The sequence below is a fragment of the Thamnophis sirtalis genome, unplaced genomic scaffold (assembly GCF_051295495.1).
Source record: "Thamnophis sirtalis isolate CommonGarterSnake01/CBP01778 unplaced genomic scaffold, rThaSir2_p1.2 scaffold_12, whole genome shotgun sequence".
Classification (NCBI taxonomy): Eukaryota; Metazoa; Chordata; class Lepidosauria; order Squamata; family Natricidae; genus Thamnophis; species Thamnophis sirtalis.
In genome coordinates this window covers 37,592,815-37,611,380 of record NW_028261392.1, presented here as the reverse complement: position 1 = coordinate 37,611,380, position 18,566 = coordinate 37,592,815, and the positions used below count along the sequence as shown (strand labels likewise).

At 39.0% G+C, this 18,566-nt stretch overlaps 1 protein-coding gene across 1 annotated transcript in view; it reads left to right on the top strand.

Moving 5' to 3' along the window:
• Positions 1 to 18,566, top strand: part of OCA2 (OCA2 melanosomal transmembrane protein) — a 210,584-nt gene that overhangs the window by 34,735 nt on the left and 157,283 nt on the right. The window contains exons 4-6 of the mRNA XM_087726964.1: positions 1,966 to 2,023; positions 2,730 to 2,802; positions 17,620 to 17,768. Coding sequence (XP_087583090.1) covers positions 1,966 to 2,023; positions 2,730 to 2,802; positions 17,620 to 17,768 — 280 coding nt within the window. The remainder of the gene's footprint in view (positions 1 to 1,965; positions 2,024 to 2,729; positions 2,803 to 17,619; positions 17,769 to 18,566) is intronic.

Sequence of the window (18,566 nt, the reverse complement as noted above, 5' to 3'; positions counted from 1 at the left end):
ATCTGGTCCAAAGTTACCCAGATGGCTTTCATGCCTAAAGTGGGGTTAGAACTCACAGACACCTGGTTTCTAGCTTGGTGCTTTAACCACTGGACCACCTGTCATTTTCATTTTGTAATCTTTAGTGAATTTAGTTTTATGGAAAGGGAAATGATTTTGAGGTATCACAGTGATCAGAGAAATGCCTGGGATGAACAGCACAGTCATTGGTACCTGTTGTGACTCAGCAGCAGTCTTCTGTGAGTCTTTTCAGAATGCAAGATTAATTATGCAGCTGGGGCTCATTAGGGGCATATTCTGGGAATAAAAGGATGGATGGTTCCACGCCCTAGTTGCAGGAGTCAACGTTCCTTGGTTCGTTCAACATTGATTGATCATCAGTCGTGGTTTATGTAAGATACACTTGGAAAAGTGCTTTGTTTTCTGTAACCCTGATTCAAGGATGCGTTGTAAGAGTTTTTGTTTGGTATTCTGTTATCACGTTAGAGACTGTATTTATGTTATTTTTGGGCTCACCAACCCTTCTGGGCCGCACCCCGATCATCGAAACCGGGGGAAGGGCTCTGCGGGAGGGGATTGCGTGGTGGCTCGGCAGGAGTCGGTAGAGCTGCCGTCAACCTCCGATGGTAGGGGGGTTGGTGGGTCAGCCTTGCAGAGGGTGGAGGACCCTGGACAGGGTTTTAAGGCTCGGCCAAAGCTGGTAGAGGTGCCATCAACCTCCGACGGTAGTGGGGCTGGTGGGTTGGCTATGCAGAGGGTGGAGGATCCTGGACAGGGTGTTAAGGCTTGGCCAAATCTGGTAGAGTTGCCATCAACCTCCGACAGTAAGGGGGCTGGTGGGTTGGCTTTGCAGAGGGTGGAGGACCCTGGACAGGGTGTTAAGGCTCGGCCGAAGCTGGTAGAGCTGCCATCAACCTCCAATGGTAGGGGGGCTGGTGGGTCGGCCTTACAGAGGGTGGATGAGCCTGGACGGGGTGTCGACACCGTGAAGGGTGGAAGGAAACATGGTGGCCACCGGATACCTAAGGAGTTCCGATTCAAGGGGGCTATGCCTCCAGAGGTTTGGGACTCATGAAAAAGGCACCATGGGAAATGGGTGCAGGTCATCTTGTGGACACGTCATTCCCACCGCATCCAGACCATCGGAACCCGGGGAAAGTGCCCTGCAGTGGGAGATAGTGTTGTGACTCAGCAGCAGTCTTCTGTGAGTCTTTTCAGAATGCAAGATTAATTATGCAGCTGGGGCTCGTTAGGGGCATATTCTGGGGATAAAAGGACGGATGGTGCCACGCCCTAGTTGCAGGAGTCAACGTTCCTTGGTTCGTTCAACATTGATTGATCATCAGTCGTGGTTTATGTAAGATACTCTTGGAAAAGTGCTTTGTTTTCTGTAACCCTGATTCAAGGATACACTTGGAGAAGTGCATTGCGTTGTAAGAGTTTTTGTTTGGTATTCTGTTATCTCGTTAGAGACTGTATTTATGTTATTTTTGGGCTCGCAGCCAATCTGAGCCGAGAACTGATAAAGAGAGTTCCTTTTAAGTTGTTTTCCTGTCGTCTGTTTAACGAGCGGAGAAGGGGGGACAGAACAGGTACCTATCTCTTTGGGAACTTCCTGCAAGATATTGCAGAATCAGAACAAGAGGTATTTTTATTGACATCTATATGTTTTGAACCGTAACTCAAATTTTTTCTCCAGGAAGTTAGAAATGTGACACGATTATTTTTGGAAGTTTGAAGAGTTTGCAACCAATTATGTTAGATCTGCATTTAATTGACTGAATCAATGCATAGAACTTTCTTATACATTTACAGCATAAAACAATTTAAAAACTCATCTGTAGAAATTCTGTAATCTTTGTCTAATCACTCATATTTTCTCCAGGTTCTCACACAGCCCTTGATGACTTCATGATTTATATTATTTCCTGGTGTTCTTTGTGAATCTTTCCTCTTATTTTACAGATGCTGCTTAAAATTCCTAAAGATTTCGTGCCTTTTTATCTTTGTAGTTATATGCTCTGTGAGTATTCAATTTTGAGAGTGATACCTACCAAAAGCTAAAACTGAAATAGTTTTACAAAATAGCATTGCGGGATGTTTTATTAATAATTCCTGAGCCTGGCTCCAATTTTAAGGAGACCGTTGGTAAGGTGCTTTTCAGATTTTGTCTCTTCCTATTTCAATATGGAACAATGAAAGAAATGTTACTGAACACAAATAGCAATAAGGAAGAAATATTAGTAATAATCTTATTTGCTTATTTGTTTTTGCTTTAATACCGGTAATATTCCCCTGAACATTCTATTAGAGTATAATTTAAAAATAGAAGATTAGAAAGCATAATAGAGAAGAAAACAATATTTCTGCTTTATTGTAAACTCTGTATTCTCCCCATGCCATTCTGTAATATTAAGAATACAGCAAAGAGAATATTTTTAAAGCACTGCCCATCCACTTTTTGTGGAAAGGATAGGAAAGGTAGCAGTGGCTGGGCAGCAACGAAGTAGAGCAGGGTACACCCTTCCCCCCTGCAACCCCTGGTCTGTGGCCCAGTGTCAGACTGCAGTGCAGCCCATTCAGAACTGGGCCACAGAAGTGGTGGGCTTTAGGGAATCATTACTAGAAACCATTTGTTCTTTGTAGTTATTTCACCAATGGAAACAGCTTTAGGAAAAGTTTATTTAATAACTTGTTAACTGAAATACAATTATTGGATGTATCCCCAGATTTTGTTTAGCATTCATCCTGAAAACCGAACATCTTGGCAGATGCTGGCTGTTTCACCTGTGGACATTTACAGTATCCTTTACCTGTTATCTTTTTGGAAAACACAAAATCAGAATAGGGTGCTAACAATGGGCCAATTCAAAAACATGCTTGATATTTAATAGCTTTTATTTTGTTTGCTCAATTAAATATTGACAATGATTTCTTTCTTTAGAGATCCTGATAGTAAGCACTGATTTTAAAACCAATAATTAATATATTTGCAAAACTGTTTTCTAAGATCACGATCCAAGTGGTATTGAAAATCTGATTTCATATCTTCTTTAGCTTCTCCCTGAAATGTTTCTTTCAGAAATATAACCATCATAGAGTGCCTAATACCTTTAGATGAAAGCAAATGTTCAGTTTTAAATTAAAATGTACCTTTTGCTTTATATACAACTAATTGTCACCCAGCAATGATGCATGGAATGCAGGATGTCATTGTGGACTACTCTATGGCATTTCCAACCTGTTCTCTTCTAAATGCATTTGGGGACTTCAAGTCCCATTATTTCTATCAGAAGATTGGCTTGGGATGCTATATCTGGGAGGCAACAGATTGAGAAAGGCTTTCAGAGAAGTATAATAACTAGTGATCCATGTTAAGCAACATAGGGTCAGATGCTATAAAGAACATGCTTGGTGTAGCATTCTGTTGATCTGGGATGGATGCTTTTTCATTATTTATTGACTTGGCTTTGTACCTTGGGTTGTGAATTTCAGAAGAAATTCCAGATGGTGTGAATTCCAGAAAAAAGTTCAGCATAGCCATAAAAGCAACACTTGGATGAAACACATAGAACAGAACTGACATTATAAACCAGTGAAAGATGTTAGGCAAAGTGAACTGATACATACAATATCTTGAAGGCTGGGCGAGAACATGGATTGAATTGTCAATACATGATATAACTTGTTCTGCATCTCTGCAATGAACTCATTTCAAGGATGCTGCATTGTGTATCTTTGTTTTGGGTTTGGGTTGAAAGAGGAAGTTGTCCCTCTTTCATCTTGTTTTTCCCTCACTGATTGGTAATGGTAGCCTGCTGTGATATGCAATTTATAAAGGCTTACTGGGCTTCTAACAGAGCAAGAATCCGATCATTTTAAACATTTGTAATAAAATGGTTTTCTTCCTGCTAAAGATTAACTTTTAGGTTGACCTCTTTTCCTAATCCAGTGAGCCTCCCTAAACTCAAGGATGTTCACTCTTCTTCCAAGACAAAATTTCTCTCTCTGTGTGTGTGTGTGTGTATACACATACACGCACACTGTATGCACATATTGACATATACACACATTTTGATGGAATTTTGGAAGAACTAATGAGTTTATTTTCCCTGGCTTTGGATGATTGTTGTGGCCCAGCAGGATCCGGTTGAGCTGCTGATGGACTTGGATAGCGGGGAACCGTATGAGTCTACCAGGGAAGATGTGGAGGACCCTGGGCAGGGTTCAGACTCAGAACAGGGACCAGAGAGGCTGGTTGACCACCAGAAGGCGCCTGAGGCATGGAGTAGTGGGGAGGATCAAAGGCAGTTTGTTCCTGATGCAAGATTAAGAAGGGCGAAGAAATGGAAGCAGCAGCTCCAGAGGCAGACTCAGAGACCGAGTGGTTGTGGCCGAGTGGTTGTGGCTTGGCCTCTCCCAAGAGAGTATATAAGTGGAAAAGGTGGGAGGGGGCATTTGCAGGACACAACTATTTGAAACAGTATTGGAAAACTCGGTCTGTCTTGTATCTGTACCTGTTGGATTTTGGGTTGTTGCGAACTATTCTTGCATGTGAGTCTTGTCTGAGCCTTCAGCCAAAGGAGTTGATAACTCCATGATTAAAGAGTGGCAAACAGCCAACCCTGTGTCTGGGTGATTCATGGCTCAGAGGGGTGGTGGTGTCAGAACAGATGATTGTTTGGGAAAATCAAGAAAAGTGGAGAGTGTGAATGAACTACATGTGAAGGTTATCTCAGAGATCTTACAGATCCATATTTGCTGAACTCCTCTCCTCTCCGCTCCTCTCCTCTCCTCTCCTCCCTTCCCCTTTCTCTGTACTGTAAGAAGATGATAAAATATTTGAAGAGTGATGAATCTGACAGCTTCAAATGATCTTGTTTCCTCTTTTTCTTTACCCTTTATTGTTTTACCTTGCTTGAGTATTTCTCTAATGCACAATTGGTGTCCTGCTAAGATGGATTGGCTGTTATTGATAGATATTAAACCAGAGAAGATATACCTTTCCTAATATCAAAAACCCCCTTCACCGTGCTGCAACTAATGAGAAGTTTTCATGTCTATTAAATTTGCTCTTAAACTTTATTGATGTGTTTGCTCACACTGGCAAAAATTCAAATTAAATAGCTTCAGTGTAACATTCCAAAACAGTAAGGTTGCTGTTCCTTTTCCTTGGTGATTTATTGACTTAAAAGATCAAAAGCTTGACAATGGAAAATATTTGTACAGACAGTCTTTTCTTCTAGATCAAAACCTTTTGTTAGGCATATTATTTGTAAAGAATTTTTAGATGTCGATATCTAAGGATTTGGACAGTTCCTAATGTAACTTGGGGCAATTCCTTTTTTGTATTGTGCTGGAAGATCATGAAAACATTTTGAGTTACATTGGGTGCTTCCACAGCAGGAATGCCAATTATAACAACAACCAGCTTATATCTAACACTAAGTCTAAGGAACACAAGCAAGGTATCTATGAAGCTGTGGGAAAGGGGGGAATCAACTCCTTTAAGTGCTTATTTAGCGAATTTAAAGAAAAGGAGTAGGGATGATATGATAGTATTATTTTCGCATTTGGGGAGCTGCCACAAAGAAGAGAGTGTCCACTTATTTTCTAAAGCACCGGAGAGCAGGACAATAAACAATGAATGGAAGCTAATCAAGCAGAGAAGCAACCTGGAATTAAGGAGAAACTTCCTAGCAGTGAGGACAATTAACCAATGGAACAGCTTGCCTTCAGAGGTTTGGGTGCTTCATCACTGAAGGTTTGTAAGAAGAGACTGAACAGCTAACTTGTCTGAAATGGTATAGTCTCCCTCACTTGAGCAGGGATTGGACTAGAAGACCTCCAAGATTCATTCCAGCTCTATTCTGATTTAAAAGTGGCCTCTTTCTAGAGTCAAGATTATCAAGCCAAACTATGTAAAGTATCTGGAAAGCTTCTGTGTTTGAATTAGGGAGGTTGACAAAGACATTAAGATGGTAGCTGATTTCTTTATACTGTGTAAAATATTGTTACTGACCCAGGATACTTGAGCAGTTAAAATTATTTCTGATAGTATTCCAGCAATATGAAGGATCAGTATAAAATATTTCTGGGAAATTACTTTCATTCTCTCCCCACCCACTTTAATTGGATATTTTATTGTTTTATGGTTACCAAACAAACTATCCTAGTTTTCTTTTCTGTTTTTAATATGTTTTTTATTTTTATATATACATCAACATCAATACATGAACAGTGTGGCATCTGGGTATCATTCATTTTGATACAAATGACAATACTAATATCAATAATATTTGTTACATTAATTAAGCTTACATACTCCTGGTATTAATACTCCTATTTGTATTACAATCTAAACCTTCATTTAATTATTCAATATTTCAATGTATCATTCTAAGCCAATTACAACATTGATTAAGCATGCATAATAATAATATCTTTCAACTTCTAATCTTTCCATTTAATTCTTTAATTTATTCTATTTAATCAGGCCATCCTTACTAATTCTAATATAGTACACATATTGTATTAAAATCTAATTCCCTTACTCCATCCTGACAACAATCACCATATTATTTAACATACATATTAAATCCATCTTTCAACCTTTAATCTTCCATCTATTTAATACTTTTATAATATGTATATATTTATTTCTACTTCTATTCTAACTTTTAATTAGTTACCCATTATATTAAAGAAAGAAGGAAAAAATAAATCAAGAAAATATATTTCCTTTCTAGCCATCATCTCTTGCCCATTTTAATATTTCAATTCTTATTTGTTTTTTGCATACTTCCCATACTCCTCTCTTGGATCTTTGTCTCTATCTACCCCTGCATTTTTACTGTTTAGTCTAAGTATTCCTCTCATCTCTATCCTTGTGTGCTGCCAAGCCTCCAAGGTATCTGCCCAAACCCCTACCTCTTTTTCAATGGTATCTTTCCATTCCATTTTTAAATCTTGTTTTTTCCCCTCATTTGTTTCATTAATCATTATGGTCTTTATTATCATCTCTTCTTGTTTTGTTTGTTGATTTATCTGTTCTGTCTTTTCTTCCATTCTTTCCCTTGTCTCTTCCCTCTTGGTCTTTATTCATTGTCCCTTGCAGAATATTTTTTATTTTCCCATCTATGCTTTGCATTAAATTGTTTATCTCCCTAAAGTTCTTTGTCATAGAGCTGTGATGGCGGACCTATGGCATGCATGTCCGAGGTGGCACACGGAGACACGTTGCCTGGCACACACAGTGTTGACTGTTCCCCTTCCGGCACGCATGCATGACTGTTCCCCTTTCTGGCACGCATGCACATGTGCCAATTAGCTGGCCTTTGTGCGTGTAGCAGTGCCAGAAACTGGAAGAGCTCGTCTTTCATTTTCTGGTGTAAGAATGCACACCAGTCTGCTGATTGGCACATGTGTGCAGTAATCAGAAGACTTGCTGGTCGGTGCGCATGTGTACACTGGAAACCAGAAGTTCATTTTCTGGTGCGCACATGCCTCCTGGGCAACTTCTCTTTCTTGTTGTGGCCCAGATAAGCGGACACGAAGTGCTCCCTTTTCGGATGAAGTGCTCCCTTTTCGGCAACTGGCCAAAAAGGTTTGCCATCACAGTCATAGAATCCTTAATGATTTTGAACATCAACAATATTTCTTTTGAACTTCCATTCTTTTTCCCCATATGGAACATCTCGTCTTATTTTAATATGTCCACTTTTACTCAATAGTTCAACAATCATATGTTCAGGCCTAATGTTGCTCCTCAAAGAATACTATAGTCACATTTCTTTTATATCCCACAGTTATTCAATCAGACATTCAGATAGTCCAGGAAACTTTCCAAATATTTTCTTATGTGCCCTCTATAAGTTTAATAACATTCAAAAATTGCTTTATTTAGGTATTTTCCTTGTTCTCACTGTTGAATCTCCCATAGTCAAAAGGTAGATAAGTATAGAATAGTAAATGTCACCACGGTTCTCCAAATAAATGTTTATTTTTCTAATCAAGAAAATTCCCAGGATTGTTGAGTATGGTATATTTTCCTTCATCAGTAGATAGCACTCTCAGCTTAGGTTTTAGCATTGTTTCAGTTCTAACAGCTATTAAATCCAATTTAAATTTTATTTATAAGAGCAAAGTCAATTATTAAAGTAGATAGAACCAGCAATATAAAATGCCTTTCCAAAATAATGCTCACCAATTTAGCCATCCAATTTTCTGTGCTTTGAAAATTTTAACTTTTCCTCTCTTAGCTCTTTTCTTTTGGGTCTTTAATGATTCTTCACTGCTTTAATAAATAGTTAAGAGTCTCTTTTGGATTTTTTTCCTCTTTTCTTTTTAAGGTTAGGTTTTGAGTAAAAAAAGGAATAATCTCATCCAGTTCCATTCACTGTTAATTTACAGTGCTCGGATAACCTCAGCTATCCCAACTTCACAGCATCCATTTTTGGCTGCCACTTCTCCTTGTCATGAAGGAGAGGGAAACCCACCCTCCCTGGAACAAGTGGGAGAGATTGCAACTCTCTGCAACCTGCAGGGCGTCCCTCTTTTCTTCACCATCCCTCCAGGGTGGCTTTAGCTCCTTTCAGAGCCTTCTAACATGGAGAACTCAGTGTGGGAGTGTGGAGACCCACTCCTCACATCCAATATTGCTGTGACATCAGCTGTTCAAACTATCCTAGTTTTCAGATTTAAAATCATCACCAGTATCTCAAGCTTTGGGTAAGTGTATTAAATGTCTCTTACCCCAATGAAACAAACAATTTGGATTGTTTTAAATTACTTTCTCTACTTTGTCATTCATTACTACGCTTCTCTTCATGCTGTGTTCCTAATAACTTCAGCTGTATGCAGAATTATAATGTGTAGTACAGACAAAAGGAGGAAAAGAGCTGAAAGAATCAAATTGTCATTTTACAGATTCTATTGGAGAAAACTGCCCTTTGTTTTTCCACTTATAGAAGACTAGATATATGTCTATGTATGTGTGTGTGTGTGTATGTATGTATGTATGTATGTGTGTCTGTCTATCTATCTATCTATCTATCTATCTATCTATCTATCTATCTATCTATCTATCTATCTATCTATCTACTGAATATGCATCCTATAGATAAATTGTTTATTGTGATAATAATGTCAATCTACTTACCAAAGAATCTCAAGGAAAAAGATACCCATATCCTCCTCTATAAAGGCAGAATCAACTTATACAAAAGTTATTTTTGCTGAGTGTATAAAGATGAAGATGTAGAATTATGTCTGCTCTTCCATTAAACTGATATCCAGGTTAAAATGGAATCTATGCACATTTATACTTAAACATATAAATTTCTGCATAGGGAAATATAGTCAAGAAATCCTTTTATAGAATTGTATTGCAGATACATTGAGAGAAGAAGTACAGCCTTTAGTGACATTATTCAATTGAATTTGAGTCATAAACATTATGACTAGCCTTCTAAATACCTACAATTTGGAGGACACGCCACTCCATCTCACCTCTGCTAATGTTTTAGTTTAATAGCTGAAGGCTGAAAAACATTGGCTCAATTGCATGGAATCACACATAAACATCTGTATGAGACTTTTCAATGAACATGTGAAACTTGAAGGAAGAGAAAATCATGTATAATTCTCCCTTCTTATACTCCTTTCCTTCATCCATTGAAGGGCTAAAAGGCATTAAAATATCCCAGCATTGCTGTAAAGATCTACAGAAAAATACAAAATGCAAAAGCGCAATCCCATTAGAGTATCACTCTTTATACTGTGAAACACAAATTTTGAAGACATAATTATAATTCAGCATGAGCAAGAAATATGTCACTGAGCACTTTCACACATAAGCATTAAATTTGCTGATCTTTAAAGACTTCACATGGCGCAGTTTTGAAAGTTGCCAAGAACTTCCTCATTTGGATAACTCTTTTGAGGGTTGCTTCAATGTTAGAATGTTAGAAAATCATCTCGCACATTTTTTGACTGGGTAGCCAATGCAAATTGTTTGTATAGACTTGGCAGAACAAAAGTTTATTTAATGAGTGAATTATAACCTAATTATAAGCTAATGATTATGCCATCTACCTATCCTATACCTATTATGTATTCAGAGAGAGAATTTTTCCATAGTACTATTTTTTTTCTCAAAAACAAGTCCTATCCTGAAAATAAGCCCTAGCCTAATTTAAGCATGCACCTAATATAAACCCAACCCCCAAAATAAGCCCTTGTGAAGGAGGGTAGGTGTGGCCAACATAGAAGGTGATAAGTTTCTGGAAGTAGCTGTGGGCAAGGAGAGGGTCAGAGTGGGTGGGCATGACAGATGTGTAAATTGCCCAAACAAGTTAGACCCAAGGGCAGAAAATAAAACATTGTAAAAAAAGTAACTAAAAGAAGAGTGTTCTACCTTGCTTCTGGGTATACCGATTCAGAAGCCCACATAAAGTGAGGGCCTGAGTTGAAGCTGGGACTCCCCCCCACTAGCTGAGGAAGGGGCAATGAAGCTAGAGGAGAAAACTTACTCCCCCAATCCTCCGGGCCGGGAACAATCAACAACTAATCACCCAATCACGTGTCCCCTCACAAACATGGACAGTGTTTCTCGAGGCAGTGCTTAGCATGGTGGCTCCTTCCCTTCCCTGGTAACCTCATGGAGGCTAGGCTCCTTCACACCTCACCAACATGACTCCAGTGGCCAGGTCTTAGCATGGGAGGGGTGTATAGTGCAACTTGGTGTAGTGGTGAGATCAGCAATGTGGGTAAAGTGCCATACTGAGCTTTGCATGGATCTGATTCAGCCCCTTAATTGCGACTCTGCAGATGGGCTAAACCAACGAGGGCCAGGAGGTGCCTCTCATTCCATCTCTCAGGGTACCTAGAGGTGTTTCTGGCACCAGGAAATCTCACAGCCAAGGGCCCCTTTCTTCCACAGTTCACCTTGTGGCTCTGTAACATGTGGCAACCACAGTTTGTGTTCTACCAGTCCTGGAGCTCGGTTCTTGCTCTGGCTGTTGTTACCATAAATCGAGGCAGAAGGCTGTGTGGTGCATTGGGATTGCCTGCTCCTCCCTGTGCTTCTGCCTGGCACCTGCTACTGCTATCCTTGCAGGGTGAATTCACCTAGATCTATGACCTTTGGAGTGCCTTCCCCACTGCTGACCTGCCAGGGTCCCTTTGCCAGTGGTCGCCAGTGGAGTCATGCTTCCTTGCCTGCTCTCACCTTTGGGCTGTTCCCATTCCCTGCCTTGTGTGACTTCAGCGGGCAGGAGTTCTGTGGAGGACCTGCAGTGGGGCAGGCAGACGGAGGAGGGAGGGGGAGATCATGCCTTCCTCCTTTGCGCTCCAAAACCCTATCTTTCCTGGCCTTCGAGCCTCCAGCCTTCACCTCTGTGCTGGGAAGGTGAGCAGGATGTGCAACTCAATGCTCTGCCATGTAATGCAAGCCAGGAACAGCAACCAGAGGCCTTGGAGGTCCGCTCCAGGAGTAGCTCATCTGAGAGCAGTGTGACCAGGAGTGTGTATGAGGCTGCTTCTCAGCCTTTTGGCTAAGATCAAGTATAGTGTAGATGAGCCCCCACAAGGCCAGTAGCAGGAGGTGCCACTGCCGGTACAGGATGAGGTTTGGTTTGCAGAGGCTGGGGAGCCCTCCAATCTTGTAATCCTGTGTGGTTAACAGGGAGGTTTGCTCTGGAGCTGCAGCAAAGTGTTCTACCAGGAGGCCTCCACCCCTGAGATTCCTCCCCATTCAGGATCATCCTGAAGCCAAGAGGGTCAGAGTGGATTGCTTTGTATGGCTTGTGTTGCATGGCATACTGGTAGCATTGAATTACATATCTTGCTCACATTTCCAGCACAGGGGTGCAGACCAGGAAGATGGGATTTGGGGACACAAAGGAGGGGCTGATCTCCCCCTTTCTCCTCCGTCCATCTGTCTCATTGCAGGGCTGCCATGGAGCTCCTGCCTGCCAAATCCACACAGGGCAGAGGAGAGGCAAAGCCTGAAGGCAATGGCGAATGAGGCAGCATAGTTCCACTGGTGACTGCTGGTGAAGGGGCTGTGGCAGGTCGGCAGTGGGGTGGGGAGGCCCTCTGGAGGTCACAGATCTTGGCAGAGGCATGGGGGGAGGTGATCCTGGCACACTGCACAGCCTTCTGCCTTGTCATATCAGCAGCCTGAGCAAGACCCAAGTTCCAGTGTCCCAGCAGCAGGGCTATGAGCAAGCAGATGGTGAGACAGAGACAGACAACTCAGCAGTAGCAGCATTCCCACTCCCATCAGTCCCTGCACCTGCCGTCTCCTGTACATGAAAAAAACCCAAGAAATCCCCTCAAAATAAGCCCCAGTGCTTATTTTGGAGTCCAAAAGAAAATAAGAATGGGACTTATTTTCAGGAAAACACAGTATATGTGTCTGTTTCATTCTAAGAGAAGGAGTTGATTGGTTTTGGAATGGTTTTGATAGTGTACTGTTGTTTTTTTCTTTTTTCTTAAATCAACTCTGTTGCTACTTTCAGCTTTCACTTTTTACTTTCTGTATTTTTTTAAAATTAAACTTCATTCCTATAAGGGTTTCTATATTTGCTGTTTCACAGCTTTGGTCCTGGCTCTATACTTTACATGCATATTTTAATTTCATCTCTTTTAGTATTGATAGCAAGGTAAAAGTAGGACATAAATTACAACCACCATTTTAGTGTAACCAATCCTTGGCATGCAAATTGGAGCCAGAAACAAATGGAGTGGTGCTGAGCTTACATTCTCATGATTCTCTGGTTGAAAATTTTCATATATTCAAAGGATTTTCATCTTATGAACCATTTCCTTTGGGGCTACTAGATTATTTTTAGGGGTTTTGTATAACTATTAGCATACTGAGATCCTAAATTCATGCTTCAACAATTTTTGCTGACATTTTCAAAAGTATTTGCTGAAGTTGTTGGAATTTAATTTCTTGCTTTTGTCTTCCACTTTCAACATTAAAAATGGATTCATTCATAACATCATCTGACTGCCTCATCCTGTTTCCCTAAGTATTCAGGCTCCTCTAGAGAAGTTCAAAGAACAGAATAGCAAAATACAGAAAGTAAAACAGAAGGGTAAGAAGTAAAACATAAAATAGCAAGAAATAATAAAACACTAGTGCAAAAAAGTGTTACTTATTATGAAATAAACCAGCTAACCAAAATTCAAACTAGCAATATCATAGAGAAGTATGTGATTTATTCCTAGCCTGGTGATTCATATTACAGGCATAAGATGCTTACTTGAAAATTAGTTCTTGACTTTTTCTGAATGTGTGGAAAAGTGTCTTGAACTGTGGCTAAAGATTAAAGACAGACAAATAGATAAGCAAGAAAATTAAGGAATAGTTAAAGAGAGTTTTTAGATTTTAGATTTTAATGGTAAAGTCTCTTCTGAGTCATACTCATTTTCTGGTGATTTATACCAGAAGTCAAAATACCTGTGAGTCAAACTCAGAGGTATACCAGAAGTATAATACCAGAAATCAAAATACCTCTGAGTCAAACTCATCTTCTGAACACATTTATACAGTTTTCTTAGCAACAGAATGAAAGTGGTTCTGACAGATAAATTTATCAAATTTGATTGCTCCCACATCCAATGATTTTGAATCTGAGGTACTTCCCATAGGTTCTCTAAAGAATGCTGAGAATGTTGATGTCTTATCACAGAACCACTTGGCTCTCTCACCTACCTTTACCTGCCAGATTGGTTGAATAAATTCAGTGTCACCATGTCTGAAGGAGCCCTGCTGAATTGTATCTGTCTGTATACTGTATGAAAGCTGTGTTGGTAATTCAAGACCACACTTTTGAGCAAAAAGGAATTAAAACTCAGACTTTTTTTGAGACAATCACTGAAAGCCCTTTGTTTCAATGGACCAACCTTTGCCATCTATATTCTTGTGTTGTTTATGAAGAGATTCTGGTCATTGGGTAAGTTTGAATTTATAAAAATGGACCAAATGGATATCTGAAATATATACCAGTATATGAAAAAGCTACACACATAATGATAATTTTTCAGACGTTGAAGACAACAAAAGGAGATGAAGAATTGGGGTTTCTTCTCCTCAGCTGAAGGAACTGAAATATAAAGAAAATGATTAGAGAATGAGAAAGAAATATTATTGAGGAAATAATCCACAATGATAGTATTGTATTTGAGGAATGAAAGATCAGGAAAGCAAGAGGAAAAAATATCAGAAATAAATGGGGAATTAGCACAGGGATCTTCGGGAATATATATGTCAAAATGTTAAGATAGCCCCTAGGTGGATATCCCAGGGAGCAAATAATCCAAGAATTTAGTTCTAGGTCTATTTTAAGCCATTAAAACAACATATTTCATATTAAATTCAATTGCTAAGAAGCTAGCTAAAGATCTTGTTGCTCTGTTCAGTAGGTCAATTGCAGTTCTTGTCTGAACTGACACACAACCATAAGCATTCTGGTTAAGTGTTTCAAATGAAGCTGTAACAATTACACATTGGCCACTTTGTTCTATATTAATATATTGTGAAATGAGTTCCATTTTTTCTTTAATAATTTGAAGAATTTTTATAATGGCTTCTGAATATGCCATTTGTGTAATTACAGAGTATATTTTAGTTGTATTGTGAACAAGGAAGCAGCTATAATTATGTGCACCTGAAGTTCTTGTGGATACAAATTATGGCTATATTGTAAAATTGGCTACAGTCTGTAAAAGTATTTTGGGCTGCTAGGTTAATTAATACAGGTCAGCAAACCTTTTGAACCACAATTGAAAGAGTCAAGATCTGAAGAGCACTGTACACAAATCAACCTGGAAATTATAGCAGTCATTCAAAACTTCGATATTGTAAAAGTTGCAGACAATTATGAAAACAAATGTATAAGATTCTTAATATGTTTGTGTAGCAGTATTATATGTCCACTTTTGTGGACAATTGAAGGCAGTGTAATGTCTGGTCTATTGGAAATCATGTACAGTATAATAATAGTGAGAATTTTTAAAAAACATACCTGTAGGATGTTTAGATTATTAAAAACCAATTCCAATTTTTAAGAGGTCTCTGTCATATAGATAGATGGATGCAAAGAGGATTGGTTTTGGAAAATCAATCTCTCTCTCCCCCTCCCTCCCCCCTCCCTCCCTCCCTCCTTCCATCTCTACATACAATAGTGGCCAAATTGTGGAAACCCTTTGGGAAAAGTGTATTTTTGAGGTTTGATGGCTAATAACACTACTTTTTTTGCAGTAGTACCATAAAATTATGCATCAATGGTTTGTTCAATTATCTGTATTCTATGAAAAGCTATAGCCAAATAACCAGGGAAAGGAAGCACAACTTGCTTAAGTTGATGTCAGGTAGCTTTCCTTCATCTGATTGTAGCCAATGAGCATGAGTGTTTAGAGAGCCAATCAGGTGTTATCTTGTTTTGGAATGAGCCAATCAGATCACAGTAGGATTCAGTTATTGATATTATGTATTGAACCTGAGAGGAGGACATTTGCCCTTGTGTTATGTGATCACTATCAAGTTGGTTGGGTTTTTTGTGTTCTTTCATTTGGTGAACTTGTAAAATGTAATAAAATTAAAGTAATGGTGTCCAAAGAGTTGACTGGTCATCCAGACAGCAATGTAAAATAGTATTATTAAGTGAACAAGGCTACAATTATAAATAAATTAGAAGACAAATTTGTGGAAACTTAACCAAAAGTGGCATTTCTAGGTTTTTAAAGAGGTATAAGGAGACTCAGTCACTACAAAACTACACTGGTAAAGGCAGGAAAAGGTGCACAACAGCAAGTGATGATAGAAGAATTAACAGACTGTGCCTACATGACAGAAGAAAATCATCTGGGTACATACAAGATGAAATGGAGCAATGCAATGTAAAGTTGAGTGCAAGGACTGTTCGGTGCAGACTGCAGGAATTTGGCCTAAAATCTAGAATTCCACAAAAAAAGGCGACTCTTATCTCTCAAACAAAGGTTGAAAAGATTAAACTGGGCTAAAACCCATGTTACCTGAACAGAGAATATATAATTTTATGGTACTACTACAAAAAAAGTGGTGTTATTAGCCATCAAAAATACTGTACGCTTTCCCCAAAAGGTTTCCACAATTTTGGCCACTACTGCATATCTCTTTATATTTCTATATCAGGGGTAGTCAATCTTTTTATACCTACCACCCACTTTTGTACTTCTGTTAGTAGTAAAATTTTCTAACTGCCCACCAGTTCCACAGTAATGGTGATTTATTAAGTAGGGAAGTAACTTTACTTTATAAAATTTATAAAGCAGAGGTACAGCAAATCCCTACCGCCCACCATGAAAGCTGGAATGCCCATTAGTGGACGGTAGGGACCAGGTTGACTACCACTGTTTTATATCATCCATCTACTGGGTATCTATATAGATTGTGATTGAGGGTATAATCGTTTTTATCAATTTTTGATGCCACCTTTTGCTACATAATTTTCGATGATTTGTGCCAGGTTGCATGTGAATTTGACCATAGTATGGGAAGTTGCCCTGTCAACACCCAGTACCTATTCAGTATGTTGTATTGAAACCACATGGGAACTTTGGGAAATAACACAGCAACTTCTATGTGCCAGAAGATATATACAAGATTGATGAAAAAAACAATGTTGCAAAAGAATACTTGGGACAGTCATAATAACATATGGTTCTCTATGTGCTTATCCCATTTTTTGGCCATGAAGGCCAAACCTAACTTAACATGTTCTCCAAAGTATTCCATCAGTGTGCAGGGTAGGAAAAATAAAATTTAGATGCAGAATATTTTTTGATATTTATCATAGTCCCACCTTCTCCACTTGCAGTGATATCTTTGTGATACTGTTTCTAAGCTAAGTCTTTCAGGGGTGGGTTCCTCAACTGGTTTGTACTGGTTTGCTGCATGTGTGCTGTTTGCTTCGCTCGTGCAGGTGCCAGCCACACATTGCTTCCACATGTGCATGCACATTTGCCTAAAAATTGCTCTCCGCATGCGCAGAACCATGCCAGCAATGACAAAAGACACTGGCAAACTGGTTTGGGGACGTGTCAGGCCTGGGTCACTGCCGGTTCTGTGACCCAGGCCTGAATTTTACTACTGGTTCGGCTGAACTGGGCCGAACCGGCAGCAACCCACCTTTGAAGTCTCTCCCTCCAATGATTTGCTGATATCAAGGGAATCTAGATTTTTCAATCTTATAAGTAACAACGAGGAAGAAGGAAGACAAACGACATTTTCTTTTGAGGAAGTTTCTTTCTTTTCTCTCTCTCTCTTTCCTTTTTATCAGTGGTTACTTCCATTCATCAGAGATGAGCTAATAAAATTTTAGACAGAACGCTCTTCAAAGAGACATATTTTTTAAATCTCTGAAGTAGGAATTTGCTGTTTTTGAATTAATTATATTAACTATATAAAGTTACAGGAGCAGTAAAAAGTCAGATCAGATTAGAATGAGGAAAAGGGATGATACCATGATTAGTTTTTTATGATGGCATCACAAAACTCATAACTTAGAGGACCATAGGTCTTTCATTCATAGAAAAATGTGGAGTCCTTAACTGTGTTTCTATCAGCTGTGAACTTTAGCAGTTTCAGTGATTCTGCTCTTTTAAAGGTAGAACTTGGAGGGCCCTTTGTAACTGAGCGACAACCAAGAGACTATATTGTAGTTCAAATTGGACAAATAGAAGACTCCAGTCCTAAAAGGAGACGTCAACAGCAAGTAAGACTTAAAAAAATTGAATCTTCTCCCAACCCCCACTCTCCGTCTTATAAATCTGCTCATAGTCTTATCAGGCAGAAGAATCAAAAGTCTTATGGATCTTGAAAGAAAGATGCAGAAGATTATAGAGCCTAAAACAGATTTCAACATGAAAATTGTATTAACAAAGCAAATGGGCCAAGAATGTTTATTTGTATGCCATGTCATCTTAATTATTTCTAACTGGTTATCAGGTATAGGAGTAGAGGCCTGCAGTTTAAAAAGATTTGATAACATTACATCCCTTCTTTCTATCACATTAAAAGTTGAGAAGGTATATATGGAAACTTTGCCATTTCACTAGTAAACAAAGACATTAGAACAGGTCTGGTTGATAGAATGTTGAAGTCATAGTGTTCAGTGTTTGAATTTATAAGGTTAATTGCTTAGTTTACATATACAAGCAAGAAAGATCAGCAGGCATAGTTATAAGGCAGTAAGAAATCTGGGGAGCTTCCAAGTATAGGCAATTTCAGTATAATTACAGCCAACTTCAATTAGACATTTTGCATCTCTCTCTGTTTTTTTACAATATACAAATTCCTTTATTTTAAACTACCATCTTCTATCTATGGGCAACATTTATTATATGTATATTTATTAAATACATGCATATATTTTGCCCATACAGTGAGAGCAGGCAAAGGGTATGATTTAGTCTTTTCTTCCCAACAAAAAGTTGGGAAAAGGAGGATAAAACCTACAGTAGCTAGTTCAAAGCATTTTCTCCTAAACACCACCTTCCCCCACACTTTAAAG